This window comes from Lactuca virosa, chromosome 5, assembly GCF_052849685.1.
Source record: "Lactuca virosa cultivar CGN04683 chromosome 5, Lactuca_virosa_CGN04683_v6, whole genome shotgun sequence".
NCBI classification, from domain to species: Eukaryota; Viridiplantae; Streptophyta; class Magnoliopsida; order Asterales; family Asteraceae; genus Lactuca; species Lactuca virosa.
This window is the reverse complement of record NC_136430.1, coordinates 461,902,169-461,921,056: the sequence shown is the minus strand read 5'-3', so window position 1 is coordinate 461,921,056 and position 18,888 is coordinate 461,902,169. Positions and strand designations below refer to the sequence as shown.

Sequence of the window (18,888 nt, the reverse complement as noted above, 5' to 3'; positions counted from 1 at the left end):
GATTGAGGGAATTGTCGATTTAAAATTTTAAATTGCAGAAAAAATAGGAAGACAATGAAGAATAAAGAAAAGGCGGGATTTAGGTTTCTACTTAATTTGGTTTAATTTGGTTAAGGATGATGTCATTAAAAAGATCAGGATGGTGGAAAAGATAGGAATGAAATTTAATCAAGGGTCCATACTTCTTTAGTTTAGAATTAAGGGTTCTCTTTTAATAATATTTAGAGATAATTAAAATTGTTCTAAATGGTATATATTTATTCATTAGAACTAATTATTTTTATCCCTAATATATCTCTAAATATTATTAAAAAAGAACCATTAATTCACCAATGAAGCAATCAGGACCCTTGATTGTATTTCAGTCTTATGTTTTCTACCCTTATATCAAATTGCTGACATCATCTTCCCTAAATAGAATTCAAATAGTATATAATTATAGAATCTTTATTCACGTTTTGGAATATTTAATTGCTTACCATATTAATCATTCCAATTAATTCTAATTGATATTATACATAGTTACGACTTTTCATAAGTCAAATGATATCTTTGTAAAAAGGAACTTATAAGGTATGTTATTTTCTATTTCAAATTTAAATTTAAAATACATTTCAGTTTATTTACTTCCTATTTTTCATCATTATATATCTTCTATACATAATACAAAATTCTAACATTCTTATTATTCGATTTACGCAGGAACAGTTGACATACTTCCTCTGCAGAAAAATAAAGCGAAAACTTCTCCAACCTTATCATCGACGATCAACTGTATGTACTTCTATGCCTTATCGTTTTCTGTTTCGCACTTTCAATTCATGTTATCAAATCACTGCATACTTTCATTAACTCAAACCCAATCTTCACATTAATCTAATTAGTTATTTCAATACATATGTTTCCAATAAAACCATTTATTTTGATTTTATTCATTTTCCTCCAACTATTTAATGGCTCTGTCAATGTTGTTATTGTTTTTATTTAAATTAAACATTCTGAATTAAAAAGAGTTTCAATTTCATACACTTTTGCCTTTATGGAAAATCGATAATGCAGCATTCGGTACTATTCATACAAAAGGCAAATCTGGAAAACAATTTTTTATCCCTTCATAGTAGGATACTTTCATTTTCTACAAATAAGCATAATACCAATGTACTTCTGAACCATAAATGCATTGTTATTCTGTTCTTATATTTGTATTGTTGTTCTAAATTATTGACTGCTATCAATTTAACATATTTGCCCCTTTCAACTATAAAGTTTACCATTTTCATGAAAGAAAATTGTCCAGTTGACCATTTTGTCACTACCAAAGAATAACAATGTATTTTTGAATCATAAATACAATGTTATTCTATTTTTTTTGTATTGCTCTTTTAAATTACTGACTGCTGTCAATTTGACATATTTGATATTTACTTACTTCAACTTATTTTTTCTGTTTTTTTATTTTTTATTTTTTTGGTTTTGTTAAATATGTGCATATGTTCGTTTCCATTTAGTGATTACTACTTTTTTTTGTTTCTAATCAGCACCTCACATTTGACCATTTATTGTGGCAAATAATATTGTTTTCTCATATTTTTATAATTTATTTGATTTCATGGAATAAAATGATGTAATAAGATGAAATATAATTTTTTGTATTTTAATAGTACCTGATGAATAAAAGAAAAAAAATAGGAAGCTAATGGAATTGTCATCTAAAAGTGTAGTTGATGAATATATTATATAAAACATGGATTTTTTTTTGTATTGCAATGAGTAAAGGGGCAAGATGATCATTTAGATTTAAGTCAGATTTCATTTTTTTATTTTTTTTATTTTATTTAAACCGACTATTTGATGGTAGTAATTTTAATTTTAAATTTGTGTACTATTGTATTTTTTTGAAACTATTAGTTTATCCCTTTAAACATCCATATTACTTGGTTGAGTCACATGTGTTTAACAAGAGTCAATGACAATCATTATCAACTGTTAGATTGTATTTGCGTAGACTCGTCTTCACTAATGGTCAGTTATATGTAGCTATTTCTCGCATGACAAGTAAAAAATGTTTGAAGGTACTCATATATGACGAGGAAGATCATCCAACCAATAAAACAAAAAATATTGTCTACAAAGAGATCATCCAACGATTATAGATAATCAGACATTTGGTTTTATTTATTTTAGACATTTCAATATATTCAATAACACAAAGTCTCTTTATGTTACTTTATCTTTTTTTTTGTCGGCTTTTTATAACTTTATATGTATTTTTATATGTTCCCTGCGTTTTACGCGGGTCATAATCTAGTAATATATAAAAGTAAGTTTCTCAAACATTATTTTAGAGTAAATTACACGAATGGTCTTTGTGGTTTAGTGTAATTTACGCATTTGGTCCTTAACTTATTTTTTAATAACTATAATTTGATTTTGTTGGACGTTTGGTCTCTGTTATTCTTAAAAGACTATTTTACCCTTCTTACTATTATTTTATCTTTTAATTATCATTTATGTTATGTTTATTAAAAAGAATTGATAAATAAATATGTAGGCCCACCTCCTCATATTCATTCCCCTAACTTTCTCCCATTTGCTTTGCTCTCCACTAAGGTGTTGTTTGTTTTTTATTAAAAACCTCTTCAAACCTCTTCGTGCTGCGCGGCGCAGCACACGCGCAGCACTTTCTTTCCCGCAGCTGTTTGTTTTTTCGCAGACTTCGAAATTAAAAACCTCTTCCCGTCCTCTGCTTGGGACAGCACTTGAAAATTTCTTCTAACCTCTTCAAAACTAAACCCTAAAAAAAAGCGGCCACCTCCATTCATTCCAGGCAAGTCGATAGTGAGGCTCCATCTCCAACCTTCTCTCGACCGATACTCCTCTCAGACCAGCGACCACCGGCGCAGCCACCACCGGCGCAGCCCCCACCGGCGTCTCCCCTTCCGTCAGTCGTCCTTCCAGGTTTGTTTTCTTCTTCTTCTTTTTTTTCGTTTTTGGCTGCTGAAGGCAGCGATTGTGCTTGGGTATTTCAACATTTCGATTTTGTTGGTGGTTTTACTTCATTGTTCATGCTTCATACTAATTGTTTGATTTTTGTTGTTGAATCTTTGCTTTTGCTTGTTGATGCTAATCTTATCAAATAGTTTATGCCTTATATCAAATAGTTGTTCTTGAATCTTTGTTCTTGCCCCAATTTCTTCAATTTGTGCTTAAAATGTCATATGTTGTTGCTTAATTGTAATGAAATATTGCTGAATTATTGTTGAATTGTCACTAATTATTGCTGAAATGTCACAAATTGTTGCTGAATTGTCACAAAATGTTGCTGAAATGTCACAAATTGTTGCTGAAACGTCATGAAATATTGTTCAAATGTCATAAAATGTTGCTGAAGTGTCATAATTGTTGCTGAAATATGAATAATCTTTGTTGAAATTGGTTATTTTCATCATTACAAGTTGTAATTATGCTGAAAGTTGTTGGTATAAGGTTATGTGTGTTAAAGTATGTATTCCATATGTTTTTTTTATTAGCAATGGCAGATAAACATACATGGACCAATGAGCAAACAAAATTCTTATTGAACACTTGCATTGAAGAAGTACAAAATGTGGGTAGAAAAGGTTTGAGTTTGCACAAACATTCATGGAACAAATTAGGAACAGCCATTAAGGAAAAGTTTGGTGTGGAATTGAGTCAAAGACAATTGAAAAACGCCTATGACAACCTTAAAGCCAAATACACGGGATGGTTATACTTGAAAAACAAAACTGGCAACCTTTACAATCCTCAAACAAACACTTTTAACTTAACAAATGAGGAGTGGGAGGAGTTTAAAAAGGTATATATATATATATATATATACACATATTAATATGTATTTTGTTTATATAGTTGCCATTTATTCTTATACTACTTTTGTTACATTGATTGGGTTTAGGGACATCCGAAAGCCGCTTCTTTGAAAACTGTCCCATTGTTGTTTCCAGAGCTTTGTGCAGAACTCTTTGATGGAAATAGTGCCTCTGGTAATCTCAGCTATGCCACATCCCAAACACCATCGGGACATGGATCATCTTCTTTCCATGTCGCACCACTACAACTTATGGACACCTCTTCTGTTAACATAGATGAGGATGATATCTTTTCCAATCATACTACTCAGCCACCACCTTCTGCTGCTTCACCTTCTGCTGCTTCACCTTCTGGTAACCCCAACAAAAGAGCTAAACCCTTAACTCCTAGACCTCGAGCTGCTAGTGCCTCACCTGAGCCACCTTCTAGTGCCTCCCTTAAAGCTTCTATTACTGCTGATGATTTAGCATTGGAGATGCAGAAAGCTCTACGGCATTTGACTCAAGGGCCAACAATTCCCCAATGTTTAGAGAAGCTAGAGTTACTCGAGTTAGGCCCGGTAGACCCTCTACGATTTGCTGCTTATCATATTTTTGGAGGGACCATGAATATGAGAGAGATGTGGGTAAATTTGCCTAATGATCCACAAATATTAAGAGGATGGATCGAGATGACAGCTACAAGTTTAGGAGTATTGAAGGATGGAAAGATTGTCCATTAAGTTTACATATTTGAATTGTTTAGGTTTTAATTGCATGTGTTAGAACTATGCGGTTATGTTTTTTGGTTATTTGGTACTTGGATGTTATTTACAGTATGTGGTTATTTGGTACTTGAATGTTATTTGCAGTATTTGGAACTTGAACTATGTGATTATGTATTTTGGTTATTTGGTTATGTTATTTGGTACTTGAGTTTTATATTTTTTTATTTGGAACTTGAACTATGTGATTATATATTTTGGTTATTTGGTTATGTTATTTGGTACTTGAGTTTTATATTTTTTTATTTGGTACTTGAGTTTTATGTTTTTTTATTTGGTACTTGTGTTGATTAATAGGTTCCTAATGGATCACGACAAAAAGATACTACTCATAATTCTAATGTACTTGTACGTCCGCTACTTTTGGAAAAGGGGTGTAAAACGAGTGCGGGACAACGATTCGGAAATGACGGGACATGAATTTACGTTAGAGTTACTTCACCGTAATCCTCTACAATGTGTTGAAGTGCTACGCATGTCCCGTGAATCATTTGTCCGGCTATGTGCTCATTTTAGAGTAAACTACGCGTTAAAGGATAGCAAACATGTGTCGGTTGAGGAGAAGATGGCTATGTTTTTTATGATGATCGGTCATAAACAACGTTATGTGATTATCAAGCGGAGATTTCAACACTCAAAGCAAACAATTCATAAGTTTTTTCATGAAGTGTTGGACAAAATGTTGCTTTTCGCACATGACATTATAGTGCCAAACAAACGGGATTTATATAGAAGTAGGGGAAAAGGCGATTGTTACCAAACGGGATTTATATAGAAGTAGGGGAAAAGGCGATTGTTACCAAAACGTATTGGCGATTGATGGCACTTTGATATAGAAGTAGGGGAAAAGGCGATTGATGGCACTTTGATGGCACTTTGATACATGTGACTTCAACATGATGTTTACCTGGTTGTCCCTGCAAACAAACGGGATTTATATAGAAGTAGGGGAAAAGGCGATTGATGGCACTTTGATACATGTGACTTCAACATGATGTTTACGTTTGTTGTGGCCGGTTGGGAAGGGATAGCACACAATTCTAGAATTTTATCAGAAGCATTAGCAAATCCACATGCACCATTCCCGCTTCCACCACCAGGTAAATTTATGGTTATTTAAATAGTTTTATCTTAGCTTGAAAAAATAAATGACTTTTTTTTTTATTTTTTTACAGATAAATATTATCTTTGTGATGCCGCTTATGCAAACATTTGAGGTTTTATGGCACCGTACCGTAATGTGAGGTATTGGCTTGGAGATTTCCGTCGAAGACGTGCATTAACGAATAAAGAAAAATTTAACCATGCACACGCAAAACTTCGGAATGTCATTGAGCGTGCTTTTGGTGTCTTGAAAGCACGATTCCCTATATTGAAGAGGATGGCACCATTCTCATTGGTTACACAACGAAACATTACCCTAGCATGCTTTGCGCTTCATAATTTTATAAGAAGAGAGGGACTACGTGATGAGTTTTTTGCACGATATGATGAACCAAATGTCTCGGTTCGGAATAACAATGCAGTCGTTGATAATGATGAAGATGAGATTCCAACACATGGTACTGCAGCGGACCGTGAATATATGACCCAGTTAAGAGATGAAATTGCCGAACAATTGATGCAAAATATGGAATGAAAATTATTAAAGTTTGGTTGTATGAATTTTATTTAAAAATGTTATTGTAAGACTAATTTGGTTGTTTGAATTTTATTTCAATGTTTTAAGACTACAATTATTAAATTTTTGGTATTAAAAAACTATTTTCGGTTTATTAAATTATTTTATTTTAAATTTTTTAATATCTGCAGCCGTTAAAAAAACAAACATGCTTCTCATTACAGTCTGCAGCACTTTGGTCCACCTCTTCTGCTGCAGAGGTGGTCCGCAGACTTCAGACAGTTTCACTTTGGAAAAACAAACAGCACCTAACTCACCCGACGTTCTCTCAGTTAAGAGCCAAACGTCTTCCCTGAAATTCCACCGACATTTGTGTCCCCTTTTACCGCCACCGACATATGTCGCCTGCTATGCCGTCACCAGACGAACATCCTCCTCAGGTGAACATCCTTCTCAGTTCCCCCTCCCTTTTCTCATCTCTCTCCGGTGCCACCTCCCCTATTCAACTAAAATCGTCGTAGCTGCCAACCAAAGCCTTCAAATCGTCGTTGACAACCTCTTCTGATCAAAACCTGCACGATATCGCTTACCCCTTCCCCATTCTCCAGAAACCCACCGCCAGATGGCGCAGAAACCCTTTCAAACATTCTGAAGATGTTGTCCGACGATTGTATTCAGAGGAAAGGTGGCACTTGTATAAAGGCTAGAATCCAAAAACCGAATTCGAGGAAAGTTGAATCGTACACGATATAGTGTGTGACGAATTTTGTATGTTCACCTTCTTTTTTACAGTTAACGCTCAGACTCACATTCTTTATGTTTTAGTTCATTAGGTTTTTTATTTATTTGTAATGTCGATTCAAATGATTCAAAAGTTTATTGATAGAAGGTTTCATCGGAACTTTTGGTTCAGGGATTCCTCTTGTTCTTAGCCTTATATTTTTATTAAAGGATTTGAATTTAGGTTTGATTTCAATACATGTTTAAAATATTGATTTTTTTCTGATTTTGATCGATTGGATAATTTGTATCCGTTCCAGATTTTTTTGGTGGTTTAATGTATTGGATTTCTATGAGATGATGAAGATCGATAGGTTGTATGGGAATGTCGATAGTCCTTCAAGAGAAGGTGAGAGTGGAGGGAGGTCGGGGTAAGGGTGAGGGTGATGGACCCACATCTATTATACAAATTAATAAAAAACAAAACAACAAAAATAATAGAAAATGGTATATTGAATTCTCACTAATTATTATTTATTTTTGTTCTCACGCATCGTTTTTTACTTATTTTCATTCTTACAGAATACGACTCAATAAATATTCTGACAACATTCTGACAGAATGAGAATAATAATAAAAAAAAGTCTATAATAACCTTATAGACGATTTAATTAGTGAAAATGCGTAATAATGACAATAGTTATGTAAGATTGAACGCATTCACATTACCAAACAACATATTTTCTTTGTCATTCTCGCAGAATAGCATTGTACACACGTCCACACAATAGATGTCAATCCACATTTGAACCTACCTCTCTCTCTCTCTCTCTCTCTCTCTCTATATATATATATATATATATATATATATATATATATATATATATATATATGTGTGTGTGTGTGTATATGTATATATATAGGGTGAGGTTCAATATAGAACCATCATTAACCAAGGAACCAAAGAACCAATCGACAATCGTGAGCGTCGGAAATCATAACGATCAACGGCCAAGAAAATAGATGTACACTTTTAAATTGAACGCACACAAACCGGATTATACCAAAAAATTCACCCTTTACAAAAAAAAACTCACCACTTTTTTTCGTTTAAAATTTTTTTTAGGCCATGTTTTTTATCAGAAAAAAAACCGAATATACCGTTGTTTACAATTTTTCGTCCTCTTTCCATAGAGATCCATGATGATATATAAAAAACGAACTTTTTTTTTCGAAAAAAAAACTCACTTCATTTTCTTTGATGAAAAAAGTTAAGGTCTATTTTTTATAGAAAAAATTTTATAAATATATCAAAATTCATATTTTTTGTACTTTTTAAACATAGATTCATATTTATGTTTAAAAAAAACACGATATTTCAGTTCAGATTCACATTGTGAACCAGTTCAGATTCATATTGTAAACCTGTTCAGATTTACATTATGAACTTCCTCAGATTCACAGTGTGCATAATAATAAGTCAGTTTCACAGTGTGAATCTGAACTGATTGGAGTTTTTTCACATTGTGAATGTTAAAATTTGAAATATTTACAGTTTAGATTCACAGTATGAATCTACACTGATCGAGGCTTTTTTTTGTGAACCTTCTCAGATTCACAGTGTGCATAATAGTAATTCAGATTCACAATGTGAATCTGAACTGTTCGAGATTTTTCATATTATGAATGTTAAAAATTGAAATATTTACAGTTTAGATTCACAGTGTGAATCTACACTGTTCCAGGTTTTTTTTTTAATCGGTGTTGATGTTTATTAATAGAGTACAGAAATTAATATTTTTGGTATAATTAGTTTTTTTTTTTATAAAAATAAACTTAAATATTGAAAAAACTAAGAAAATTAAGTGGATTTTTTTCTAAAAAAAAGTTCGCTTTTTATATATTATCATGGATCTCTATGGAAAGAGGATGAAAAATCGTGAGCAACGGTATATTCGGTTTTTTTTCGATAAAAAACTTGGCCTAAAAAAAATTTTAAATGAAAAAAAGGAAGTGAGTTTTGTTATAATCCGGTACATGTGCGTCAATTATAAAATTTTACAATCATTCCTTTTGCCGTTGATCGCTTTAAATTCCGACACTTTGGATTGGTTCATTGGTTCCTTGATTAATAATGGTTCTCTATTGAACTTTTCTATATATATATATATATATATATATATATATATATATATATATATATATATATATATATATATATATATATATATATATATATATATATATATATATACTAGTCGTTTACCTGTGCCAAGCGACAAGTGAGAATAAATTATTTTTGACAAATATATCTATTCAGAATCATGTATGTTTCGGCAATTAATTTCTTTTCGGCGGACAATAATTACTTTAATGTATTGGCAAGTATCACCAAACTTTAGTTTCTTTAACATTTTTTTGGACCACAGGACCAAATATTAGTGTGAGCTCAACGATTTCTTTAATGTATACCAAACCACAATGAAACCAGGTGATATGGATTGAATTTACATAACTATATTTTCAGCAGACAATGATTAATTTCAATGCGGCGGACGGCGAATACTTTGCTTCAACAATTAGTTTCTTTTCGGGTGGAAAACTAAGAATCTAGGAAGCCACTGGTACCATTTATGTGTTAAAATTTTCAATAACATCTTTGTGAACTTTAAATCATCGGATCATAGTAACTAAAAAAATATAAACTCAAAACAACGTATACTTAATTATACAAGGACCATTCGAAAACATGTTATATTTGAAGAAATGAAAGGCAAATACATATTGCTATCGGTCGGTTTTGCGGCAACAAATAGTTGTAACCCGCACAATACAATACAACGAGCAGTGTTTTTTTTAATTGTGATTGGTTTCATTTCGACTATAAGTTTTTTTTCGATGATTATTTTCATTTCGGAAACATATATTCCAAAGAGTGTATGGAGGTAGGAATCAACGAATCTATGTAGGTTTCTTTAATTGTGACACTTGTCATATTTAAAAAAATTAATAAACTTATATTACACTTGTGATCATAGTGGTAGAAGAATGGGTAGGAAAAAATAAAAAAGAAAATATTTAATTTCTCTTTTATGTATTAAAAAGTTTGCTTGTAAATCACAAAAAATTATATAAATACTATTAAGATTGTTTTTAACACATTGTATAATATGCAACGAATTAGAAAATTAATAGTTAGAAGTTCTAAAAATGGTGATGTTTAAATTTTTTTAAGTAATATTGCCAACAATTATCTTAGATATCATCATTTGAAATACACGATTATCTGGAAATATTGATAAAAAATACAATTGACAGACAAATAGATATAACTTGATTTTTTACAAAATTATTCTATAAAAAAGACTTTCCATTCCCAATAAATGCATACTAAACGAACAAAGAATTACAATTATCATATTAACATGTAGAAGATAATTAATATCTATCGTTTTATCATAAAACATAAAAAATGGCCACTGCTTTTATCATAAAATATAAAAAATGCCCAATTAGTGTACAACACTGTACATCATAATGACATCCCTTGGGTTCTAAGAATAACATATGTATCTCATTGTTGCACCATGTTTCTTGGGTACAGGAAAAAACTCCTTTCATGAGAACCAAAACTCATTGCAACTGGATGTAAAAGCAAATAAAATAATATAATTTCTAACCGGATAAAAAGGAAAGAAAATAATAATAAAAAAACAATATGCACTACTATCTCATTAAGGCAATGAGACTGTAAGAATTTATGGGTTCCATTAAGTGTCATGTTATTAAAAGAATCAAGGGTTTTTTTATTTAAAAAAAATTATTAAAGCATTATACATTGAAGTTGCAATGCTATAATTGGGTGGTTTTATTCTAAGAATACCCAACTATAGCATTGTACTTTTGAAGTGGGATGCTTTAATAGGAAAATAATAAAAAAAAATGTTTTTAAAACTTTTTTATAAACAACTGAACATTGCAAAGTACATTGCTAGTTCTTGCATTTGACCCAAAAGGGGATAAAAGTTATAAATAGCACCAAATTGTTCTAGTTTCAATTTCTTTTGGTATTTGAAAGTACGATGCTTTGAAAATATTACAATTATTTCAACTCATTGTTGTGGATAGTATTACACAAAACTGCCCGGTTTCACTCTTTTTCATCTTCGCATAACATAACCTAGGAGTAGCAATCTATAATAATAATAAAAAAATCAGCAATCTATAATAAACGAAAACCAAACATGACATTATACTATAATCAAGAACCATTACTTTGAACAGAATAATGTATTTATATAATTGATGAAAAAAGTACAGTGATTAAAAACATACTCACCAAAATATATAATTCTATTGAACTCAAATCAATCTGACATATTTGAATCACACATGTGTATGCTAGCTTTTACTTTGTAGTTCATCACACCATGCATCCCATGTCCTTCCCATGTGGTTGGTAAAACACTCCCATGCCCTTCCCATGTGGCTGGTAAAACACTCAGATAGAATACATATATGAAAATCTCAAAATTTTTAGAACCTCAAACCAAACCTTAAATGTATTTGTTCACCTTATTTAAGAACTATTTGTAGACATACAAAAATAGGATGATTTACAAGTAGATATACATTCACGCAAATGCACAAATACACCCAAAAATACATACAAATACACACAAATAAACAAATACTCACACAAAACAAAAAATCGAACACAATATCTAGATACATACTTGAATCATCTGAATCGAGTTGGCGTTCAATGACAGTGAGAGACGAAGATAGTGAGCGGTGGTGTTGTGGTGGTCTTTCTAGAGATAGAAGAGTATAACCAACCTGTTCAAAATTGCAAAATCAAAAAACAAATGGTTACAAATTTTTAAACTTTGGATTCAAACATAATGAGAAAGATGAGATAGAGAGACAGACAAAACAGAGCATCGGTGGGGTTGCAGAACGTAGGTTGATGAAGGCGGTGGTGGGAGTTATTCTAGTGTTGATGAAAAATGAATCTAACCAAAACGTAGCTTCTAATAAATAAACATCGAATGAATTTTCACCTTTATTGATGCTTCCAGTAACCAAAACCTTTAGGCGTCATCTTCAAATCCAAGGGACTATGTGAGGTTCGTCTTTTTCCTGTTTTATTTGTTGTGACAATATATAGAAGGAGAGAAGTAAAGAAAAAACTAAACCCTTTTAGATGAACTGCATGGTTTCCTTGGAATTTGAAAACTCAGATTGTGTGATCTTCTTCACCGAACTCGCCAACAATATAGTTAGGGTTCTAGAAATAGGAGATCTAAATTAAACGAACAACATGAGAAAGGGGGAGAATATAGCTCCATCGATATTTAAACACATACACAGTGGAGACGGAAGTGAGTGGTCGACAAGGTTGGTGTGGTTTCTGATGTTGGTAGTGTGATGAGGAAATGTACACTCAAGTTTGAATGTTGACACTCACCTGTTCAACATAAATCAAGCATGGTTTTTTCAAAAAAAAATCAAATTTCCATTTCTTTCTTACTAGAGCTCAACATAAAAAATTTGGTTCCATCTATAGCCTGTAACTTCTCACATTCTTGTTACACATTCTAAAGGGAGATTCTGACTTGCTTCCTGTTGAAACCACACACTTGGATCTGTATTGCCCTTGAAATGCACAAATAAACTTGTATTTACCCATAAACAAAATCAACTTGAGAAGGCGCTCAATTCAAAATTGAAACGCCTCTGAGATCTTCCATTAAAAACATATAAAAGACTCATCGATGAAATTTGTAAGGATAACATACCTTGATGTAATCTAGGAGGGAGGCGATATAAACCCTAATGATCGACAACGTTATGTGAGATTGAAAGAGAGATAGAACTACAAATGAAAAAAATAAAAACATGAGCTTGAATACATATAGATTTAGGGTTGATTGTGAGAATGGACCATTTTTTCCATCTTCATCAAATCAGAGCAACCTTGATGTGTTTATCGCTTGGCCTTGTAGTGGGGGAAGGAAGGCGAGATTCCAAATATAGGTGCAGAGATTGGGACTTGTAAACACAAAAAACACACACAAACACATAATTAAATCGATAGTTATTAGGCCACACATGAAGCTCCACCACCATCCTTTTTCAAACCCCAAAAACAAAAATATATTCTGGAACAAACTGATATTATCATAACTACTAATAATGTAGTCTCCTTGTGATAAAAGGACCTGGGATGATCATCAATAAAGAAAATCCCATAATTGTTTATTTTGAGACTAAAATCATTCTAAGTAATAAAAGAGAAGTTTTTGACCAAAACCTTGTCTTGAGCGATATTTTTAGATGTAAACATCTACTATTAGTAGCTAGTAAATTAGCAACATAAATTCGTTTTTGGTTCACTTAATACCTCGAGTCGGTGCCATAAAGAAAGCTTGTTGGGTTTTGGAATCTTGCGAGACTCATTTTAGGGCTTGTGGCGGTGTTTGAAATGGGGGATTGAGGTTACTAAAGAAATAGTGTGAAGAATTAGATGTAGATTTACAGGGTTGGATAATGAAATGCAGTCCATCAGGGACCAAAAGTGAAGCAACCAAGGAAGGTGGTGCAGAGAACGAAGGTTGATATCTATGATGACGACGACACTGAGTGGTCATGGCAGTGGAGGGTGATTATGTTTTGTAGAGAATGATGGAGTCATAAGGTTGGTTAAACACTAGGTGCGGGCAACATATTATTACATGTTATCACACCCAAATTGTCCACCTCATCATCCTAGTCATAATTTGGTGTTATAACACCCAATGTGGAAATAGGTAACATCTAATAACATGTGATAACACCAATTATTTTCTATTTTATTTTTTATTTTATTTTTTTTGATGTTTTTTTTCTATATTTCGAATTTGTTTTTTTATTTATTTATATTTGAAAAGTAAAAATAAAATTTTAATAAAACTTAAATTAAAAACAACTTTAAAAAAATTACAACAAAACACAAAAACATTTAAAAATCTAAAAAGCCAAAAAAAACCCTACATTTTTTGGCCTAAAACTATTCATCTTCATCTTCGTGACCAACATAGATGTTATCCGCCAAGTCTTCACGGAGTTGCTTGTGTTTTCGCTGATCTTGAATATCAACCACTCTATGTAAATATTCCGATGTCCCTGGTTGAAATTGCACATGTCTTGGCTCCGTATGCGAATACGTTGCAATATTGTGTCCTTTATCTTCGACAACCATGTTATGCATTATGATACATGCATACATGATATATCGTAGAGTATCTAACTCATAAGGTCTCGCCGCATGTTCAACTATGTGCCATTTTGATTTCAAAACCCCAAAAGCACGTTCAACGTCCTTACGAGCTCCTTCTTGTCGTCTCTTGAAATATGTGTCCCTTGGATCTATTGGGTGTCGAAACGCCTTCACAAACGTGGAATATGGTGGATATATTCCGTCTGTAAGGTAATACCCAAACTTATATTCATTTCCATTCACTGTGAAAGGAGCATCCGGGGCTTTTCCTGACAAAAGATCATCAAATATTGGTGATTGATCGAGAACGTTGATGTCGTTGTTAGACCCCGCAACCCCGAAAAAGCATGTCAAATCCATAAATCTTGTGAAGCAACAGCCTCTAATACCAACGAAGGTGCTCCATGATGACCGCTCGAATACTGGCCTTTCCACGCCACGGGGCAATTTCTCCATTTCCAGTGTGTGCAATCAATGCTCCCAAGCATACCCGGAAAACCATGTCTTTCTTCATGCGCCGCATATAGTTGTTGCATATCATGCAACGAAGGTTTGCGCAAGTATTGGTCACCAAAGGTTTCGACAACACCTCTTGCCAATAAATACAAACTTTCTCGTGCGGTCCTCTCAGACATTCTCGTATAATCGTCAACAGAATCGGGCGACTCCCCCATTGCCATAAGTTTAATTGCAGCAACACATTTTTGCAACCCTGTGAAGCCTCGTTTGCCTCTAGCATCATATCTCATTTGGAAAAATTCATACCTAAATAAATATTAAACATGTAAAAATTGTATTTATTTTAACTAAAAGTGACATTTTGTAAATTATAAAAGTTGAATCAAACGATACCTTGCTTCCATAGCGTTGGCTATCCTTTCAAAGACATTTTTTTGCAAACGAAATCTTCTTTTGAAATCGCTTGGCTGGTAGACACAATTTTCCGCAAAGTAATCGTTAACTAGCCGTCTATGCCCTTCCTCACGATCTCTATTTAACGCCGCACGTCGCGTGAGTAGTGGAGCTGGATCTGGCTGTAGTAGGTTGTCTGTGTAATACCGGTACATCATACTCACGAACAAATCGTCTTTGTCGTTATCATCGTTGTACGGATGGGCCGGATCAAATTCATCCATAGTTGGTTGATTTTTGTGCTTGTGTTTTGAGTGATATAGAAATAGAGATAGATATAGAGAAATATGTGTAGTAAAAAGAATGAGGTATATATAATAATGAAAATGTAATTAGTAAATTTTTTTTATTAAAGTTACCGTTTTTAAACGGTTTGATTTTGTAAACGTTCGATTTTCTACGCGTTAACATACGTTACCACCATCGCGCGAGATAACATAACGTGTAATAATGGGAGGGGGAGGTGTTCCCCCGTTACGGCGTCGTTATGGCGCTGCCACATCGGATAACGCCATACGGGCGTTGCCCACACCCGCCCCTCTAAGGGAAGGAAGCGAGATTATATAGATATGTGTTGACATCGTCCATTATTTGGTAAAGTGTGTACAAGCAGACAACAACGATGGTGGTGGTGTTTAGGTGGGGTTTATGAGGAATATGGTAGTGATGGTGGCTGGAAATTAGTGTACCAACTATTGAAGAAGACGAAGATGCTATATATGGTGGATCTTACTGATTTAATTGGTTTTGACCAATTCAATTTGCTGAAATTGAGGAAATGGTGGTTCAACTTTGACTTTTTTCAATTGACGATAAGATCTATTTTTCCTGGAATGCATAAAGTGATTGTAAATATTGCATAAAGCCTTGTACCTCTTAAAATTCAGCATTTGTGGCTAAATGCTTATTAAGTTATATATATATATATATATATATATATATATATATATATATATATATATATAGAGAGAGAGAGAGAGAGAGGGGCTTAGGTTATTCTATTCAAAGTAATTATTGTGTTATTGTATACATAAATGTGGGCCAATCATTTTACTTATCTTAAGAAAGTGACTAATACATATTATTTAATTAAATATAATTGAAAAATATCATCTAATTTAACTAGAATGACATTTTAGTCAATTAATATAGATTTTATAAAGGAAATTTGCATATTTTAAGGGATCATAGACTCTATTAATTTTAAAAATCCGATTTTACGAATTATAAGGTTTTTAATTCGGACATTCTGACAGAATATGTTTGAGTATGTTCAAAAATAAAAATATTCTTGAACCATAAAATAATAAAAATATTCTTGAACATATTTCTTGATCATGACTTTAAAAATTTCTTGTAGAATAACAAAATTCTCGAACCATCAACTGAAGAATTAAAACAACAATTACATAAATTCTTATAGAATACATGTAACAATTGCTAAGAATTACATTTATTGTTAAAGAATAAAACTTAAAAAACTTTCAAATCTGGAAAAAAAACATCAAAATCTAACAAAGACACTAATACATTCTAAAAGAATAATGTTGCTAAGAGGCGTCGTTCAAATTTCGTGGTCCGTTCTTCAAGCATCATCTTCTGTAGAAACAAATCCAATGAATAAATTAGTGAAAAAATATCTATATTCCTTTCCAACATGATTGGAATTCGTGATTCCATTCCGATAGAATTGGAATTCATTTACCAATAATTATATTAATTTGGGGAATTCTAACAGAATATGTTCATGATTATCATAAAAAACATTATTTTCTGATAGAATACTATAAACGAAGAAATACCATTCAGTTGAAGCATTTTAGCACCACACTTCTCACCATTCAGTTGAAGCATTTTAGCCCCACACTTCTCAAAAGCTTGAGGCATAACACCCACTGTACTGTTACCAGCCCCATACTTCTCACTATTCAGATTAGAAATAGCAAGCATCTGATCTGAAATACAAGGATCCATTACAGTATCACCGGGAATGCCTGAAATACCCTGCCCAGCAGTCACAAAATCCTCATCCATTTTTTCAAAAAGATCCTCTTCAATCGATCCTAAAACATCAAATCTATTTTTATTGTTTTTCTTATTTTCACCACCAGACAACACTACATTACCATCAATCTCTTTCTCCTTTTTATTCCTAGGATCAACATCTGATTTGTTAATACCTAAATTACCCTTCACAGTATCAATCTGTATAGAATTCGAATTTACCAAATTGTTAACAGTTGTTGTCGGGGTATTCATCACTTATCCATACAACACTTAATGACATCAAAATAAAACTTACCTTAAGGTAACAAAATGGTACCTAATTTTCATTTGATGTATCCATGCCTCATTAAACTTTTTGCAGAGTTCTTCTTCAACACCAACTGTTACATCAATTCCCGCATCTTGTAATTTAGCAACGCCCCTTGAGGTTACAATTGGATTCGGATCAACCATTCCCACCACTATTTTTTTCACTTTTGCTTTGATTAGTGCTTCAGAACATGGAGGAGTTCTTCCAAAGTGATTACATGGTTCTAAACTCACATATACAGTTGAGTTCTCTGCCAATTCCCCAGCATCCCTTAAAGCAAAAACCTGTGAAATGGAATAAAAAAAAATAGAGTCATACATATATCATATATATGAAAGTTCGAAGCAGAAAAGGCAATATTGAAGTAAGTACCTCAGCATGAGGTTGCCCAGCTTTGGGATGAAATCCTTCACCAATGATTTTCACATCTTTAACAGTAACACAACCAACCATGGGATTAGGGCTGGTATGCCCAATAGCTTTTCTAGCAAGCTCCAGACACCTCCTTATATAAAATCCATCGTCATTATCTTTCTTATCATCTTTCCCAAGTGACGCTTCTTCACATGTAATCCCACCTAATCCAACGAGCCTCCTCATATTGTTTGATGAATCAGATATCCTTGTGGTTGAATTACATAACCCAAATCTATAATTCGAAAAGGATTGAAATTTAACAAATTGGGTTGAAGGTGGGTTAGGGTTTAAGCAGCGAAACGAAGATGAGGTTTTTGTGGGATTGAGATTATAATTTGAAATTGGAAGTGTTTGGGCATACATTATGAATACCCCGACAGCAACAACTTGTGAATTTGATGAGAGGGAAAAGGTTATGCTTGGTCGTATTCCAGAATATGTCGTCGGAGGGCCGAAATCCTTTTCCCTAATCGTTGCTCAGTTTTCACCACCACATGACCTCCTTTAATCGATGTTCTTTTGACCTGATGATGACAAGACGATGACCGAAGTCGCTTTCTCATCCCCCCTTGCGATCGATCGAAATGTCCCGGAAATGCCCTTTGCAGAAATCGGTTCTTATTAAAAAAAACGCAGAAATCGCGCTTGGGCATGGTACCGCTCTATGAAGAAGACGATGAAGGGCAGCCCCACAAAGGGTCGCTGGTGTCGATTTGTTCAATTTAGGGTTTTCAGAATCGGTTTTTAGATAAAGAGGGGAACGAGATTTAAACTGGAGAGATACCATGATTATAGGGATTACTTTTGGAAGTTATTAAACAAATGACTAAATTACCCTTATTTATTTATTTAATTACTTAATTTTTTATTTAATTTTGATTGGCCCACATTTATGCATACAATAACACAATACTTAGTTAAAATACCTGAACCTATCTCTCTCTCTCTCTCTCTCTCTATATATATATATATATATATATATATATATATATATATATATATATATATATATATATATGGAAAAG

At 32.8% G+C, this 18,888-nt stretch overlaps 3 protein-coding genes across 3 annotated transcripts; 1 reads left to right on the top strand and 2 right to left on the bottom strand.

The window, feature by feature from the left end:
- Positions 1–5,837: 5,837 nt before the first annotated feature.
- Positions 5,838–6,254, top strand: LOC145114382 (uncharacterized). Its single transcript, XM_079050372.1, has one exon. It carries the CDS (start codon positions 5,838–5,840, stop codon positions 6,252–6,254), a length of 417 nt encoding a protein of 138 aa, XP_078906498.1.
- A 7,753-nt stretch (positions 6,255–14,007) lies between these two features.
- On the bottom strand, positions 14,008–15,353 carry LOC145114380 (uncharacterized). Its single transcript, XM_079050371.1, has 3 exons — positions 15,070–15,353; positions 14,708–14,982; positions 14,008–14,486 (listed from the first exon to the last, which is right to left on the bottom strand). The coding sequence occupies exons 1-3, from the start codon at positions 15,351–15,353 to the stop codon at positions 14,008–14,010; spliced, it is 1,038 nt and encodes a 345-aa protein (XP_078906497.1).
- Positions 15,354–15,931: 578 nt separating this feature from the next.
- Positions 15,932–18,229, bottom strand: LOC145114378 (uncharacterized). Its single transcript, XM_079050369.1, has 4 exons — positions 17,819–18,229; positions 17,443–17,730; positions 16,932–17,334; positions 15,932–15,957 (listed from the first exon to the last, which is right to left on the bottom strand). Exons 1-4 carry the CDS (start codon positions 18,224–18,226, stop codon positions 15,932–15,934), a joined length of 1,125 nt encoding a protein of 374 aa, XP_078906495.1. The 5' UTR covers positions 18,227–18,229.
- Positions 18,230–18,888: the final 659 nt, after the last annotated feature.

What these genes read in the sequence shown, in the direction of transcription:
- LOC145114382 (XM_079050372.1), top strand. Translation starts at nt 5,838, where the DNA reads ATGGCACCGTACCGTAATGTGAGGTATTGGCTTGGAGATTTCCGTCGA.
- LOC145114380 (XM_079050371.1), bottom strand. Translation starts at nt 15,353, where the DNA reads ATGGATGAATTTGATCCGGCCCATCCGTACAACGATGATAACGACAAA. An exon ending in GCCAACGCTATGGAAGCAAG is followed by an intron (nt 14,983 to 15,069) that starts GTATCGTTTGAT and finishes ATATTTATTTAG; the next exon opens with GTATGAATTTTTCCAAATGA. An exon ending in AGAAAGACATGGTTTTCCGG is followed by an intron (nt 14,487 to 14,707) that starts GTATGCTTGGGA and finishes ATCTTTTGTCAG; the next exon opens with GAAAAGCCCCGGATGCTCCT.
- LOC145114378 (XM_079050369.1), bottom strand. Translation starts at nt 18,226, where the DNA reads ATGTATGCCCAAACACTTCCAATTTCAAATTATAATCTCAATCCCACA. An exon ending in CTGGGCAACCTCATGCTGAG is followed by an intron (nt 17,731 to 17,818) that starts GTACTTACTTCA and finishes TCCATTTCACAG; the next exon opens with GTTTTTGCTTTAAGGGATGC. An exon ending in TGAAAATTAGGTACCATTTT is followed by an intron (nt 17,335 to 17,442) that starts GTTACCTTAAGG and finishes AATTCTATACAG; the next exon opens with ATTGATACTGTGAAGGGTAA.